Genomic DNA, 16514 nt, shown 5'->3' with positions numbered 1-16514 from the left:
GAGAGAGACAGAGAGAGAGAGTGAGAGAGAGAGAGAGAGAAAGAGACAGAGAGAGAGACAGACAGAGAGAGAGAGAGACAGAGAGAGACAGAGAGAGAGTGAGAGAGAGAGAGAGACAGAGAGAGACAGAGAGAGAGAGTGAGAGAGAGAGAGAGACAGAGAGAGACAGTGAGAGAGAGAGAGACAGAGAGAGAGAGACAGAGAGAGAGAGACAGAGAGAGAAAGAGACAGAGAGAGAGACAGAGAGAGTGAAAGAGAGACAGAGAGAGAGAGAGGGACAGAGAGAGAGTGAAAGAGAGACAGAGAGATAGATCCACGTGCAGTCTGTATACTACAACCAGAAGGGACAGAGCAGAGCAGAGGAGGAGACACTAGCCAGTCTTTAGCATAAACATTTGTTGAGCCATCATCTATATCGTGTGACTGGGTTAGAGCCATCATATCTATCATGGGACTGGGTTAGAGCCATCATATCTATCATTGGGCCTGGGTCAGTTGGCCGTTGGAATAAGGTTATATACCATCTGGTCTGGCTTTACTGTGGGCATGGAATATGTGTTTATGTTGTAAAGGGGAGGGCCTGTAGGATCTTTGGAGGTCAAGTCCGGATATTGTTGTCTGGGTGTCAGAACATGGCTACCGACACCCGCTTTCAGCAATAGTTTTACACTTTTTACTCCACAGGAGGCTGCTGAGGGGAGGACAGCTCATAATAATGGCTGGAACGGAGCGAATGGAATGGCATCAAACGCATGGAAACCAAGTGTCTGATGCATTTGACGCCATTTCACTCATTCTGCTCCAGCCATTAACCCGAGCCCATCCTCCTCAATAAAGGTGCCACCAACCTCCTGTGTTTTACTCCTTCCTCTCTCACGGATTCCCTCTCTCACTGCATGGCAGCTGAATACAAAAGACAATAAAACAATCACATAAAAAGTGTATATGAACTTGAAACAATGACTAAAAAGGCACAGTACTGAGTTGAAGGCGTTGCAAAAAGCATTCATTACTAGGCCGACCACAATCAGGATCCGTGTAGTGAAAGGACTATTGCCACACACTGTTTCTCCATAGAGTCTATACCACAGTACATTTGACGGTGGAGTGCGCAGATTTTAAGATGTTACGTTCTAAAAAAGTTTAACTTGTGCATTTATTGTTACTTGTCTTTTGTTTATGCTGAAATGGTAAATAAATTCAGCATTTCCTGTTTTTTGCAGTCACCTTGGCGGAGGTGTTGCTTTCTTGTTGTCAATGTGGTCGGTTGATGACGTTGCTTTGACATTGGCATGAATAGAAGAAGCCTACAGTGCGGCTGGGTAACAAAATGTCCTTCCCTGCGATGGGGAAGTGTCCTTTGTCACCGGCAGTACAGCAAGAGGACGGTTGAGAGAGAGAATTGACTGACTCCGTGACTAGCCTAGAGGAGACAGACAGACAGGGAGAGGTCATGCGACTACAGTACAGTACATGTTCATACAATCAATAGAATAACATCCTTCATCGGAAGGAGTGACGTGATGTTTTAACATTCGTTTGGTTGTCACACCAGACCCTCTGTCCTACAGTATGTAACTCACAAAGGTCCTTGGGAAGGAATGAGAATGATGTCATTTCACAATCAGCTGGCATGTTGATCCTCTAGTCTACACCAAACTGTCAATAAATCCCCCATTGGAAACAACAGATATTTACAGCTGATTTTTATGTACTTACAGTAGGTCTACAATAGGGTATGCTGTCTACAGCAGAGGAGGCTGGTGGGAGGAGCTATAGGAGGACGGGCTCATTGTAATGGCTGGAATGGAATACATGGAAAGGAGTCAAAAATGTGGTTTCCATGTTTGATGTGTTTTAAACAGTTCCATTTATTACATTCCAGCCATCACAATGAGCCCGTCCTCCTATAGCTCCTCCCACCAGCCTCCACTGGTCTACAGTAGGCCTGCCCTACACAGTTAACTGAGAGTAGTCTATGACCCTCCACCCTTATGGCACGCTGCAAACCCACAGAACCCTGGGGGGAAAAAGCTGTGTGTGAATGACGTGAGCTCACAGCTAGTCTAATGGACCTTGACCCTCCCAGCCTTTCTGAGAGAGAGAACAAGGGGCCATCCCTACGCCCTGTTGCGCCACACTTCCATGCATGCCTGTGGTAATCGCTAACAGATGTCAGGACTCTTCCTGCTTCAGAGGGTTAGAAGGTTACGATGGGTACAGAGGAGGACTAGGGGACAGAGTTCAGCAGTCACTGTGTGTGTGTGTGTGTGTGTGTGTGTGCCCTTATGTCAGTAAGTGAGGCATGTGTTTGTGCAGTCATGTGTATATTTCTGTGCGTGTGAGTGTGTGTGTCAGAGAGATAATAGAAGCATGTGTGGGAGTATGTGAGACTCTGTCTCGCTTTGTATCTGTATTTGTGTGTGTGTGTGTGTGTGTGTGTGTGTGTGTGTGTGTGTGTGTGTGTGTGTGTGTGGCCACCATGTATCAAAACAAGGTATGCAGGGGGAACAGAAATGACTGTTGTGGTGGGCCGGGCGACTGCAGGCTGACTTCGGTCGTCAGTTGAGCAGTGTTTCCTCCGACTGGCTTCCGGGTTAGGCGGGCGGTTGTTAAGAAATGTGGTTTGGCGGATCATGTTTCGGAGGATGCATGACTCGACCTTCGCCTCTCCCGAGCCTGTTATGGAGTTGCAGCGATGAGACAATATCGTAATTGGATCGCAAATGGATATCATGAAATTGGGGAGAAAAACAGGGTAGAATACAAAGTACAAAAAAAAACAGAAATGCCTGTTGCTAAATTGGGCTCCTGAGTGGCGCAGTGGTCTAAGACACTGCATCTCAGTGCAAGAAGGGTCACTGCAATCCCTGGTTCAAATCCAGGCTGCATTACATCTGGCTGTGGTTGGGAGTCCCATAAGGCGGCACACAATTGTCCCAGCGTCGTCTGGGTTTGGCCGTCATTGTAAATAAGAATATGTTCTTAACTGATTTTCCTAGTTTAAATTAAGGATCAATACCTGCACATGATGAGTATGTACACTACCATTCAAAAGTTTGGGGTCACTTAGAAATGTCCTTGTTTTTAAAATAAAAACACATTCTTTGTCCATTAAAATAACATCTAATTGATTAGAAATACAGTGTAGACATTGTTAATGTTGTAAATTACTATTGTAGCTGGAAATGGCAGATGTTTTATGGAATAGGCGTACAGAGGCCCATTATCAGCAACCGTCACTCCTGTGTTCCAATGGCACATTGTGTTAGCTAATCCAAGTGTATCATTTTAAAAGGCTAATTGATCATTAGAAAACCATTCTGCAATTATGTTAGAAAACTGTTGTTCTGATTAAAGAAGCAATAAAACTGGCCTTCTTTAGACGAGTTGAGTATCTGGAGCATCAGCATTTGTGGGCTCGATTACAGGCTCAAAATGGCCAGAAACAAAGACCTTTCTTCGGAAACTTGTCAGTATATTCTTGTTCTGAGAAATGAAGGCTATTCCATGCTAGAAATTGCCAAGAAACTGAAGATCTTGTACAACGCTGTGTACTACTCCCTTCACAGAACAGCGCAAACTGGCTCCAACCAGAATAGAAAAACGAGTGGGAGGCCCAAGTGCACAACTGAGCAAGAGGACAAGTACATTAGAGTGCCTAGTTTGAGAAACAGACGCCTCACAAGTTCTCAACTGGCAGCTTTATTAATAGTACCTGCAGGTTGGTGGAACCTTAATTGGGGAGGACGGGCTCTTGGTAATGACTAGAGCGGAATAAGTGGAATGGTATCAAATACATCAAACAAGAGGCAAAACTTTCAATGGGGACAGAGGGGACATGTCCCCCCCACATTCTGAAATTGCATTTTTGTTCCCCCGAGATGTATCATTGGAATCTGATACAAAATGGATGCCTCCAAGAGGTTGGGTAGGCTGTTTGGAGTGTTTATCCGATAGGATTACAAAAATATATATATTAAAAAAATGTCCCTCCCACTTCTAAAACAAAAGTTGCACCACTGCATCAAACATGTTGTTTTCAAGTGTTTGATGCCATTCCATTTGCTCCCTTGGAGACATTATTATGAGCCGTCCTCCCCTCAGCAGCCTCCACTGACCAAGGCCTGTATTTATAAAGTGTCACAGAGTACATGTGCTGATCTAGGATCAGGTCTCCTCATCCATGTCCATCTTATTAATTATGATCTAAAAGGCTAAACTGATCCTAGATCCTTTCTCTTAATCAAATGATAGACTGTTGAGTTTCATGTTACAGTAACAGCAGGACAGGTCAACCCACGTCAACAGCAGCAGGTCATGTTATTATGTCACCAGGACAACACATTATGTCATCACCAGGCTGTCTGTCCTCCCTCCCTGTTCCTGAGTTGCATTGATGGGTGTGACTGACGCATTCGCCAGTCACCACCTTGGACTCTATTCAATCCGTATTACAGATATTCAGCGTTAAAGCGTGATTGAAATGTAAATGCAATATTCCGCGTTATCGTAGACTACGTTCACGGTAAACGCTGCCTATGTCGGCTCAATCGGGAATTACCTTTACATTTATATCGCGCAATCTGTAACGATTCAGTGATGCAGATTGAATAGAGACCATTATCTTATCCTGCAGCGTTGCTACATAATCAGCAGTACAGTAGAGTTGACTACTATAGTGTTAGTAAATAACAGGTGTATGTTTACCATGATCTCATGTTAGATCCCTTGTCCAGAGTCCATTCGAACTCCACCTAAAAAACAAATTGACAACTCATGTGACGAATACAATATCCCTGTATAAATCCCAAACAATATGGACATTTACAGTCTACGAATAGCTTTCCTATCAGTATGTACTTAGATATTTAAAGTGCACATATAAAAGGAATTGACTCCAGTCTTGTCCACGTATGAACGCTATCGCCACACTTGCAGTGGTTCAGTAATAAAGTATACAATGGCGCCCTCTATTGGAGAAAAGTTATACTCAACCAACCTGTTTTCACAGCAGCATTTATCAGGGAAAGGCATGTGATTACAAATGTCCAAATTTCAATTACAAAACAGGAGTGAGTAGTCAACAGAGTTTACAACAGACAGATCTTCTTATTGTGAACCAAGAGTAGTCTAATGCTTGGAGAACAAGGACGACCATTGCCAACTAACATACAAGATATACAGCCTCAGCTCAGATTGTTCCAGTTATACATGACTTTCAAAGATAGTTATTAGTGGGCTGCTATACATTTTCTTTTGGGGTTTTAAGATGACTCACCATCTTTATTCATCCACTGTTCCAGGTCTTCCATCTCCAGCTCCAACACAGAGGGGACATCATCCTCAAACATGGGCCTGGAAAACAGCCAACATCGTCAGACCCTCATATTACTGTTTTGACATTCGAAAAATGACAAAATAAAGGGACTAAAATGAAGGGAGTGTAGAGGGGGGGGAATACAAACATCCACTGTTGAGGTATAAAGACAATCCAAAACAGTTGAGGGGTTTCTCACACGGTGTACTGGTCTCAAATGTAACTCCTTAGGAATATGCTGTTTTTCACTGATTTCCACCCAAAACTGTTAGTATTTGAATAAGCACTGTCCTTCCCTCCAATAGAGTTTGACATGATTTTCTACTCGAGGCCATTTGAGTGGTAGTATTGCTGATTCTCACAGGAGGGCGCTCTCGTCATTGATTATAGTTTTCTGTCAATGCTCATCATGGACACATGATTGGCTTAAAGAGAGAGACAGAGAGAGAGCATTCATGTGCAGTGTAAAGATTTGACAGGAGATCGTTTTTGGCGGTTATTTCCTTTATGTTAGTCTTTCTCTTACACTAAAGATACCTTAGTCATACCGTACATTCTCACGTGGAGGCTGGTTACCAGGGACAAAGTGTCATGTCATAGCAGGAGGAACTTGAGCTTTGCCATATTTCTACTGAAATGCTCTTTCATAAGCTCTCAGGCTAATGTGTAAACACTTAAGATTCACACATGACTATATACTTTATGTCAGATATGACATGTGTGAAACAACTTTTTGAGGAAAAGAGCACGCACGCACACAGGGTTTCTCCACGCATCGCGCAGACAGAAACAAACATCTTTCTGGTAAGAAGAGGGGCGGGGGCGTATGCCTTATGACTAACGCGACATGGTGTGATGAAAGAAACATACAGGAACTCAAATCCTTCTGTTCACCTGATTTAGAATTCCTCACAATCAAATGTAGACCGCATTATCTACCAAGAGAATTCTCTTCGATTATAATCACAGCCGTATATATCCCCCCCCAAGCAGACACATCGATGGCTCTGAACGAACTTTATTTAACTCTTTGCAAACTGGAAACCATTCATCCGGAGGCTGCATTCATTGTAGCTGGAGATTTTAACAAGGCTAATCTGAAAACAAGACTCCCTAAATTTTATCAGCATATCGATTGCGCAACCAGGGGTGGAAAGACCTTGGATCATTGTTACTCTAACTTCCGCGACGCATATAAGGCCCTGCCCCGCCCCCCTTTCGGAAAAGCTGACCACGACTCCATTTTGTTGATCCCTGCCTACAGACAGAAACTAAAACAAGAGGCTCCCACGCTGAGGTCTGTCCAACGCTGGTCCGACCAAGCTGACTCCACACTCCAAGACTGCTTCCACCACGCGGACTGGGACATGTTTCGTATTGCGTCAGACAACAACATTGACGAATACGCTGATTCGGTGTGTGAGTTCATTAGAACGTGCGTTGAAGATGTCGTTCCCATAGCAACGATTAAAACATTCCCTAACCAGAAACCGTGGATTGATGGCAGCATTCGCGTGAAACTGAAAGCGCGAACCACTGCTTTTAATCAGGGCAAGGTGTCTGGTAACATGACCGAATACAAACAGTGCAGCTATTCCCTCCGCAAGGCAATCAAACAAGCTAAGCGTCAGTACAGAGACAAAGTAGAATCTCAATTCAACGGCTCAGACACAAGAGGCATGTGGCAGGGTCTACAGTCAATCACGGACTACAGGAAGAAATCCAGCCCAGTCACGGACCAGGATGTCCTGCTCCCAGGCAGACTAAATAACTTTTTTGCCCGCTTTGAGGACAATACAGTGCCACTGACACGGCCTGCAACGAAAACATGCGGTCTCTCCTTCACTGCAGCCGAGGTGAGTAAGACATTTAAACGTGTTAACCCTAGCAAGGCTGCAGGCCCAGACGGCATCCCCAGCCGCGCCCTCAGAGCATGCGCAGACCAGCTGGCCGGTGTGTTTACGGACATATTCAATCAATCCCTATACCAGTCTGCTGTTCCCACATGCTTCAAGAGGGCCACCATTGTTCCTGTTCCCAAGAAAGCTAAGGTAACTGAGCTAAACGACTACCGCCCCGTAGCACTCACTTCCGTCATCATGAAGTGCTTTGAGAGACTAGTCAAGGACCATATCACCTCCACCCTACCTGACACCCTAGACCCACTCCAATTTGCTTACCGCCCAAATAGGTCCACAGACGATGCAATCTCAACCACACTGCACACCGCCCTAACCCATCTGGACAAGAGCTGTTCATTGACTACAGCTCGGCATTCAACACCATAGTACCCTCCAAGCTCGTCATCAAGCTCGAGACCCTGGGTCTCAACCCCGCCCTGTGCAACTGGGTACTGGACTTCCTGACGGGCCGCCCCCAGGTGGTGAGGGTAGGCAACAACATCTCCTCCCCGCTGATCCTCAACACTGGGGCCCCACAAGGGTGCGTTCTGAGCCCTCTCCTGTACTCCCTGTTCACCCACAACTGCGTGGCCACGCACGCCTCCAACTCAATCATCAAGTTTGCGGATGACACGACAGTGGTAGGCTTGATTACCAACAACGACGAGACGGCCTACAGGGAGGAGGTGAGGGCCCTCGGAGTGTGGTGTCAGGAAAATAACCTCACACTCAACGTCAACAAAACTAAGGAGATGATTGTGGACTTCAGGAAACAGCAGAGGGAACACCCCCCTATCCACATCGATGGAACAGTAGTGGAGAGGGTAGCAAGTTTTAAGTTCCTCGGCATACACATCACAGACAAACTGAATTGGTCCACACACACAGACAGCATTGTGAAGAAGGCGCAGCAGCACCTCTTCAACCTCAGGAGGCTGAAGAAATTCGGCTTGTCACCAAAAGCACTCACAAACTTCTACAGATGCACAATCGAGAGCATCCTGGCTGGCTGTATCACCGCCTGGTACGGCAACTGCTCCGCCCTCAACCGTAAGGCTCTCCAGAGGGTGGTGAGGTCTGCACAACGCATCACCGGGGGCAAACTACCTGCCCTCCAGGACACCTACACCACCCGATGTCACAGGAAGGCCATAAAGATCATCAAGGACATCAACCACCCGAGCCACTGCCTGTTCACCCCGCTATCATCCAGAAGGCGAGGTCAGTACAGCTGCATCAAAGCTGGGACCGAGAGACTGAAAAACAGCTTCTATCTCAAGGCCATCAAAAAGTTAAACAGCCACCACTAACATTGAGTGGCTGCTGCCAACACACTGACACTGACTCAACTCCAGCCACTTTAATAATGGGAATTGATGGGAAATGATGTAAATATATCACTAGCCACTTTAAACAATGCTACCTTATATAATGTTACTTACCCTACATTATTCATCTCATATGCACACGTATATATTGTACTCTATATCATCGACTGTATCCTTATGTAATACATGTATCACTAGCCACTTTAACTATGCCACTTTGTTTACATACTCATCTCATATGTATATACTGTACTCGATACCATCTACTGTATCTTGCCTATGCTGCTCTGTACCATCACTCATTCATATATCCTTATGTACATATTCTTTATCCCCTTACACTGTGTACAAGACAGTAGTTTTGGAATTGTTAGTTAGATTACTTGTTGGTTATTACTGCATTGTCGGAACTAGAAGCACAAGCATTTCGCTACACTCGCATTAACATCTGCTAACCATGTGTATGTGACAAATAAAATTTGATTTGATTTGATTTGATTTGACACACACACACACACACACACACACACACACACACACACACACACAGAGAGAGAGACACACACACACAGAGCACACACACACACACGCCTGTTTCAAACTCCTCAACGTCTTTCTTTCTAAACAGGAAATAACAAACAGAGGCGAGAAAGGGTGAGGTCAAAATCCTACGAAGGGAAACAGATTTACTGCCATATACGAATTTAAGTGCCTGCAACTTGAAATGTATAGAGAGCACAGTCAAGAGCAGTAGCCTAGATACAGTGCATTCGGAAAGTATTCAGACCCCTTGACTTTTTACACATTTTGTTATGTTACAGCCTTATTCTAAAAGGGATTCAATTGTTTTGTCCCTTCATCAATCTGCACACAACACCCCATAATGACAAAGTAAAAACTGTTTTTTAGACATCTTTGCAAATGTATAAAACAGTACTTTGTTGAAACACCTTTGGCAGTGATTACAGCCTTGAGTCTTTTTGGGTATGACGCTACAAGCTTGGCACAACTGTATTTGGGGATTTTTAGGTCTCTCCAGAGATATTCGATCGGGTTTAAGTCCGGGCTCTGGCTGGGCCACTCAAGGACATTCAGACTTGTCCCGAAGCCACTCCTGCATTGTCTTGGCTGTGCGCTTAGGGTCATTGTCCGTGCGCTTAGGGTCATTGTCCTGTTGGAAGGTGAACCTTCGCCCCAGTCTGAGGTCCTGAGCACTCTGCGCAGGTTTTTATCAAGGATCTCTCTGTACTTTGCTCCGTTCATCTTTCCCTCGATCCTGACTAGTCTTCCAGTCCCTGCCGCTGAAAAACATCCCCACAGCATGATGTTGCCACCACCATGCTTCACCGTAGGGATGGTGCCAGGTTTCCTCCAGACGTGACACTTAGCATTCAGGCCAAAGAGTTCAATCTTGGTTTCATCAGACCAGAGAATCCTTTTTATTATGGTCTGAGAGTCCTATAGGTACTGTTTGGCAAACTCCAAATGGGCTGTCATGTGCCTTTTACTGAGGAGTGACTTCTGTCTGGCCACTCTACCATAAAGGCCTGGTTGGTGGAGTGCTGCAGACATGGATGTTCTTCTGGAAACTTCTCCCATCTCCACAGATAAACTATGGAGCTCTGTCAGAGTGACTATCGGGTTCTTGGTCACCTCCCTGACATTGGCCCTTCTCCCCTGATTGCTCAGTTTGGCCGAGCGGCCAGCTCTAGGAAGAGTCTTGGTGGATCCAAACCTCTTCCATTTAAGAATCTATTTGGTGTTTTTTTTAGGTTTACAGTTTTGGATCCTTGTGTACTAGGCAGTAAGTGAAACTCACTACACATTAGCACAGTTTACATAATTTATTTCTGTTGTGTTCTTGTGGACCTTCAATGCCTTTCCAAATCATGTCCAATCAATTGAGTTTACCACAGGTGGACTCCAATCAAGTTGTAGAAACATCTCAAGGATGATCAATGGAAACAGGATGCACCTGAGCTCGATTTCGAGTCTCATAGCAAAGGGGCTGAATACTTATGTAAATAAGGTATTTCTGTTTTTTGCAAAAATGTCTAAAAACCTGTCTTCACCTTGTCATTGTGTGGTATTGATTGTAGATTGATGAGGGAAATAATTTTATATTTTAGAATAAGGCTGTAATGTAACAAAATGTGGAAAAAGTCAAGGGGTCTGAATACTTTCCGAATGCACTGTAGTACTCATACTTACATTGGAACTTTTTCTGTGTCATCGCTACCATGCAAATATTTATCCTCTTCTACGTTATCTGGAATAGGAAACCATCATTATAGCCAACATTGTGCACCATCTAAGAAAGTCATGTCAAAGTACATTAACAATATCCACTCATACATTGTATACTGTATTGTGGTTGAGTACACAACTGTAAGCCTACACAATATTCTAAATAAGTATGCACAAAGCTAAACATACCCCAACTCAGAGCTGTTGTTCACGTCATAGTGTTGTAAAGTACCCATGCAATGAAAAGGTACGACTGAATTGTACAGTACATCTAGTCATAAGCAGATCTGTCATGGTGTATGAGAATGGGGTCATGTCACTTCTCATCACGTGGACATATTTCCAGCTATAGCACAGTTCTCATGACTTACCAGAATTGCTCTTTCCTTTCCGATTCCATCTGCGGTTGATTATGACTACTCCCACTACCATGGCGATTATCACGACCACCAGCACAACAGGAACCAGGACGAAGGTGAGACTCAGACTGTCCTCCAGTGGTACTTCAGAGGATTTGAGATGATCCTCCCCTGGAAGAGGAACCATCGTGGTGGGAAACTGAGCGTGCCGCTATAGATGTAACACCGGCTTGTCTGCAATGTTTCTGCAATTATTTTCACCATCTCAATCATCGTTTCTAACACACGGTTTTCTTAAACACTCCATCCGTTTTGTCGTTTGTGTTCAATCAATCAATCAAATCAGCCAAGTTTATTTTATAAAGCCCCTTTTACATCAGCAGTTGTTACAAAGTGCTGATGTACGGATGTAATATACCTTCTAAATTGACACCTGGACTGAACCCAGAACCAGCGTCAGCTTCAGTCTCATATCCCTCTGAAATGACATAAAATGAAATAAAACACCAGAGGGCCTTTTTGTTGTTGCCATGCAAGGCTCTGATGGAAATCAGGTAATGGAATTGTGTTATGGAGACAGGTGTAATCTCACCTGAAGGACTCTCAGATGATAGGTATGAGTCTGGTGTAGGGGTAGCATCACTTACAGGTGGGATCACTGGGGACATTGAGAAAAGCATCAACACAAGCACAACTAATCCCAAACCCGTTGGAAAGGGGCAGTTATGAGCTATTGCCACCAGGTTGTGTTGGAGGAGCATGCGCATGGGGGGAGCAGACAACAGCTAAAGCTCACCTGAGAACCCGGCATCATTTTCTGTTTGTGTTTCTTCAACAGTACTTGTGTCCTTATCACCCTGGCAGAACACTGCAATGAATGAAAGAGTCCATGGTTAAGCAACATAGGGCCAGGAGTTCTTCATTATAACACCACCTGACCTCAAGCCTACGGTATAACAAGAGCCAATAGTTTTCCCGGGTCACTTGGCCACTAAAGAAATCATCACCCTAGTTTTATGCAATTTAGAATATTGGGGATTCATAAAAAAACCCACGAAAGACTCCGCTATGTGCAAACTACACTGAGTCAGACAGTGTGATACTGTTTCCCAGAAAAATGAGTTTAAACAGTCATCAGATCTTTGGATGTGAATCATTTTGGGCCTGTCAGTAGTGTACCTGGTTGAGAGCTGTGACCTTAATCATGTTTAACTAAATGGGCCTATGTATCATACACTCTTCCAAAAAAAGGGTTCCAAAAGCGTTCTTCAGCTGTCCCCATAGGCAAACCCTTTTTGGTTTCAGGTAGAACCCTTTTTGGTTACAGGTAGTACCCCTTTGGGGTCCATGTAGAACCCTCTGTAGCTGGAACCAAAAGTGTTCTACTTGGAACCAAAAAGGGTTCTTCAAAGGGTTCTCCTATGGGGACAGCCTGATAACCCTTTAAGGTTCTAGATAGCACCTTTCTTTGTGTAGGTTAACCCCGGACATTCCAAGGACCATCACAGACACATCTTACTGTAAATGTTTGGGCATGTACAGTGTAAAAATGAATGTGTTGAGGAGACATGGACATGGCATTAAAAACCCTTCCAAATTAACGTATCCCTTGGTTATCAGCCAGTGGATACAGTGATAAAGGCAAGGCACATGCAGTATACTGGCAGTATACTCTATGACTCTGTCAACTCAAAAGAAGTATCACACAGATGGAGATAACGTGCACCACAGAGGGAACAAACTGTGCCATTAGAACCTGGGTAATGCCATTGCGAAAATGTTTCTGTTAATGCTTTTCCTACCGACAAAACACAATGTTCTCGTTCTTTTGGTGAAGATGGGTCTTTTGAAATGAAACAGGAACATCAACGTTTCACTGTGTTTATAGCTGATTCTTATCGTTCGTAACTAACTACCTGTTGCAAGAAGGGATGTGAACTCAGCCTCTTTCACAACTGACATGCGACAGAGATGTACAAAGACAATAACATCCGTTTGAATAGAAGTGAACAAGCTCTCGGAGAGCTACTCAAATATTCAACTTCAGAAAGCATTGTGAAGCCACTCAAAGGCACATGTAACCAACCGTACAGCAGCGATTACTCAGGTACAGTGTGTGAGACCTACTGGATAGAATACCATGTAGTCAAAAGGCCTAGAGCTTTCACTATCTCTTCGTAAAACATGTCCACACATATTTCAGCAGCCACCACCCGCAAATATCAACCACATTTCAGCAGACTATTACACTATCAGGCAAACTAAAAAAAAAAGAAGAACAGGAAGGACACCAATAGAAAACAGACAAGTAATGAAAGTGAGTGAATGTAGGAGAGTAGAGAAAGCCATGAAAGCTCTGTTTCCAATGAGCAGTAAGGGCAAATCATCTTTCCAATCCACAGTCCACACCTACCAGTCCCCGCCAGGCAGGCTGTCAAAGCCAGCAGCAACATGATCGACGATGGGGTCATTTCCCTGTGGCCTCTCCTCCCTCTCATCCTTGTGTTACCATGGACAGGAGCAGCAGCAGACATAGTGACATTGTGTGGTGGTGGTGCCCATTTCCTTCTGCCTACTAATGTCTGTCACGGCATCCTACTTCCTGATTCAGGGCTGCTTTTGACTCACCTAGAGACTCACCGAGAGGAGGAGGAGAGAGAGAATGAGAGAGAGGGCGAGAGGGAGGGAGGGAGGGGAGAGAGAGAGAGAATGAGAGAGGGTGAGGGAGGGAGGGAGGGAGGGGAGAGAGAGAGAGAATGAGAGAGGGTGAGGGAGGGAAGGAGGGAGGGAGGGAGGGAGGGAGGGAGGGAGGGAGGGAGGGAGGGAGGGAGGGAGGGAGGGAGGGAGGGAGGGAGGGAGAGAGAGAGAGAGAGAGAAACCTAAAGAGTACACAGCCACATAGCTACACACACCCAGCTGGATCACTCTTGCGGATGTGATGCAATTAACTGTGTGCTTGTAGCCACAAGCCTGGCAGCTCCAATGCTCTCTGCTGAAGCAAATTCCTCCCAGTTAAGGTATTCAAGCACTCGGGGCATACCAAAGAGAAGACAAGAGCATAGCAAACTTACTAAATGGGGGATAGGAAAATGTTTTGCTTAGTTACATTCAGTAAGGAGCAGCTGGTAGTTGTTCTCTGTTACACGGGTCTCCTGAAGGACCAGGTAAACTTCTGTTTGGGTTTGAATTCAAACTGCTAACAGGGTCAGAACTGAGCTCTGAACGTTGTATACTGTACTATCTATGGATATGTCGTTATACCTCATTAACCTTCCCCCATACCCTTATCCACCTATCCCATAAAGCATAGCCCCGGCCATGACAAGTTTAGACATGATGTCACAGGTGAATGATTTTTCTGAGTTGAAACATGTTCAGAGTTGAGACTATAAACACAGAAGCTTCCAACTGATACGGACTTTTAAAGAAATGTTGGCCAAATAAAAAGTAACAGTACACACCAAAGCGAATGAGGGTTTGGTGATGCATAGTTAGGGTTGGGGTTATCCACTGTACTTAAATTGTTTTGTACAATTATTATTTTATACACGTGTATTGATGATGCAAAGTATTATAGACATGTACCATGTTTGACCATGATTGTTTTCAGTGTCTCAAAACTCAGTTGGAGCGTTCCACAATGTGTTTCAGTATTGTGTATTATTGTAGCATTGTCGAGTGCCACTTTAATACTTGTTTCTAACTCTGTCTAGTTGTGCTTCATGGATGATGTATTTCAGGAAAACCACAGAGACATAATCCACCAGTCAATATAGGCTTTGGTAGATGAATATATTTCCTCTTTCTATCAATACTGAAGGCTTTTAAACATATTTATGTATTTACCAGCTGTGTCTAGTCTGGCAAGAGAACTAGGAGGCCAGCATGCCTGAGGATTTTTAATACAACGTATATCTTCTATGGTCCATTAGCGCCCCCATGTGGTAAAGTGTAATATGAACTCGTGAGAATACAAAAGAAGGCACTGTGCTCCCATTCGACCTCAAATAGAGTCATCTCTTCTACCTCTAACTCCAGTGGAGTTGCAAGTCTGTGACCCCTCAATTATATTATTTCCACAATAAAGAACTAAGCTGTTGGTGATCCCAGTTGGCCTGTTTAGAGATAACCTTGAAGGAACTTTAATTAGCATTAGTCTGTATAAGATTATGACTGCAGTTAGAATTCAGAGCGCTGAGAAGATTAATATTGAACGTTTCCATGGTTTTAATTAATTAGGCTAAACAGAAAATGCTTTCACTCTAAAAGGCAGTGAGTGTGGAGATGAAATGCATGTTCACATCAAGCGTTACACAGAGACATAGTGGAGTCAGCTTTAACCTCTATGAGATAGGTGTCTGCATGGGACAGTTGGGTTAACGTAGGCTAATGTGATTAGCATGAGGTTGTAAGTAACAAAAACATTTCCCAGGACATGGACATATCTGATATGGGCAGAAAGCTTAAATTCTTGCTAATCTAACTGCACTGTCCAATTTACAGTAGCTATTACAGTGAAACAACACCATGCTACTTTTTGAGGAGAGTGCACAATTATGAACTTGAACATGTATTAATAAACCAATTAGGCACATTTGGGCAGTCTTGATACAACATCTTGAACAAAATGCAATGGTTCATTGGATCAGTCTAAAACAGATACACTGTTGCCATCTAGTGGCTAAAATCAAAATTGTGCCTGGGCTGGAATAACACATTATGGCCTTTCTCTTGCATTTCAAAGATGATGGTACAAAAAAATACAAAAAAACACATGTTTTTTTCTTTGTATTATCTTTTACCAGATCTAATGTGTTATTTTCTCCAACATTAATTTCAAATTTCCACAAAATTCAATGTGTTTCCTTTTAAATGGTATCAAGAATGTGCATGTCTTTGTTTCAGGTCCTGAGCTACAGGCAGTTAGATTTGGGTATGTCATTTTAGGCGAAATTTTAATTAAAAAAAAAAAGGGTCAGATCCTTAGTCAGCCTTAAAGGGATGTGCTATGATTTAGTGAATTGTATTGTGTCTACATTTTTGAGGAATATCAACCGTTACTACTAGGCGGGCGTCAAGTAGCTTAGATGTTTGACAGTTCGAATCCCGGGTCTGACGTGAAAAATCTGTCGGGAAGTGAGCTAGCGTACCGGGAAGATTGCTAGTATCAAATCCTAGATGCCATTGTCGTCCGTTGTGCTATTGAGAAATCCACAACAAACGCTCCATGGGTGCTCAGTGTGGCAGCCCCCTGCTCCAACCTCTTCAACCTGTAGGCCTATACGTGTCTTTCGGAGGGGTTGGGATAAAGCAGAAGTCATAGAGTGAATCAAGCAGATTCAGGGTCTCTAGTCACTTT

General features: G+C 44.0%; 1 protein-coding gene across 1 annotated transcript; it reads right to left on the bottom strand.

Annotated features, from left to right (window-relative positions):
* Nucleotides 1-563: 563 nt before the first annotated feature.
* On the bottom strand, nt 564-13807 carry LOC110534507 (transmembrane protein 154). Its single transcript, XM_021619385.2, has 9 exons — nt 13569-13807; nt 11952-12023; nt 11748-11813; nt 11574-11633; nt 11168-11326; nt 10761-10818; nt 5282-5358; nt 4711-4757; nt 564-1423 (listed from the first exon to the last, which is right to left on the bottom strand). The coding sequence occupies exons 1-8, from the start codon at nt 13687-13689 to the stop codon at nt 4723-4725; spliced, it is 648 nt and encodes a 215-aa protein (XP_021475060.2). The 5' UTR covers nt 13690-13807; the 3' UTR covers nt 564-1423; nt 4711-4722.
* Nucleotides 13808-16514: the final 2707 nt, after the last annotated feature.

This window comes from Oncorhynchus mykiss, chromosome 10 (assembly GCF_013265735.2).
Source record: "Oncorhynchus mykiss isolate Arlee chromosome 10, USDA_OmykA_1.1, whole genome shotgun sequence".
NCBI classification, from domain to species: domain Eukaryota; kingdom Metazoa; phylum Chordata; class Actinopteri; order Salmoniformes; family Salmonidae; genus Oncorhynchus; species Oncorhynchus mykiss.
The sequence above is the reverse complement of the archived record's forward strand: the minus strand, read 5'-3'. Positions and strand labels throughout refer to the sequence as shown.

Excerpts from the sequence above, each read along its gene's own strand:
- LOC110534507 (XM_021619385.2), bottom strand. The coding sequence starts at position 13,689 with ATGTCTGCTGCTGCTCCTGTCCATGGTAACACAAGGATGAGAGGGAGG. Across the intron at positions 10,819-11,167 it reads GAAAGGAAAGAGCAATTCTG|ATAACGTAGAAGAGGATAAA; the intron begins GTAAGTCATGAG and ends TTCCTATTCCAG. Across the intron at positions 4,758-5,281 it reads ACAGTGGATGAATAAAGATG|GTGGAGTTCGAATGGACTCT; the intron begins GTGAGTCATCTT and ends TTTGTTTTTTAG.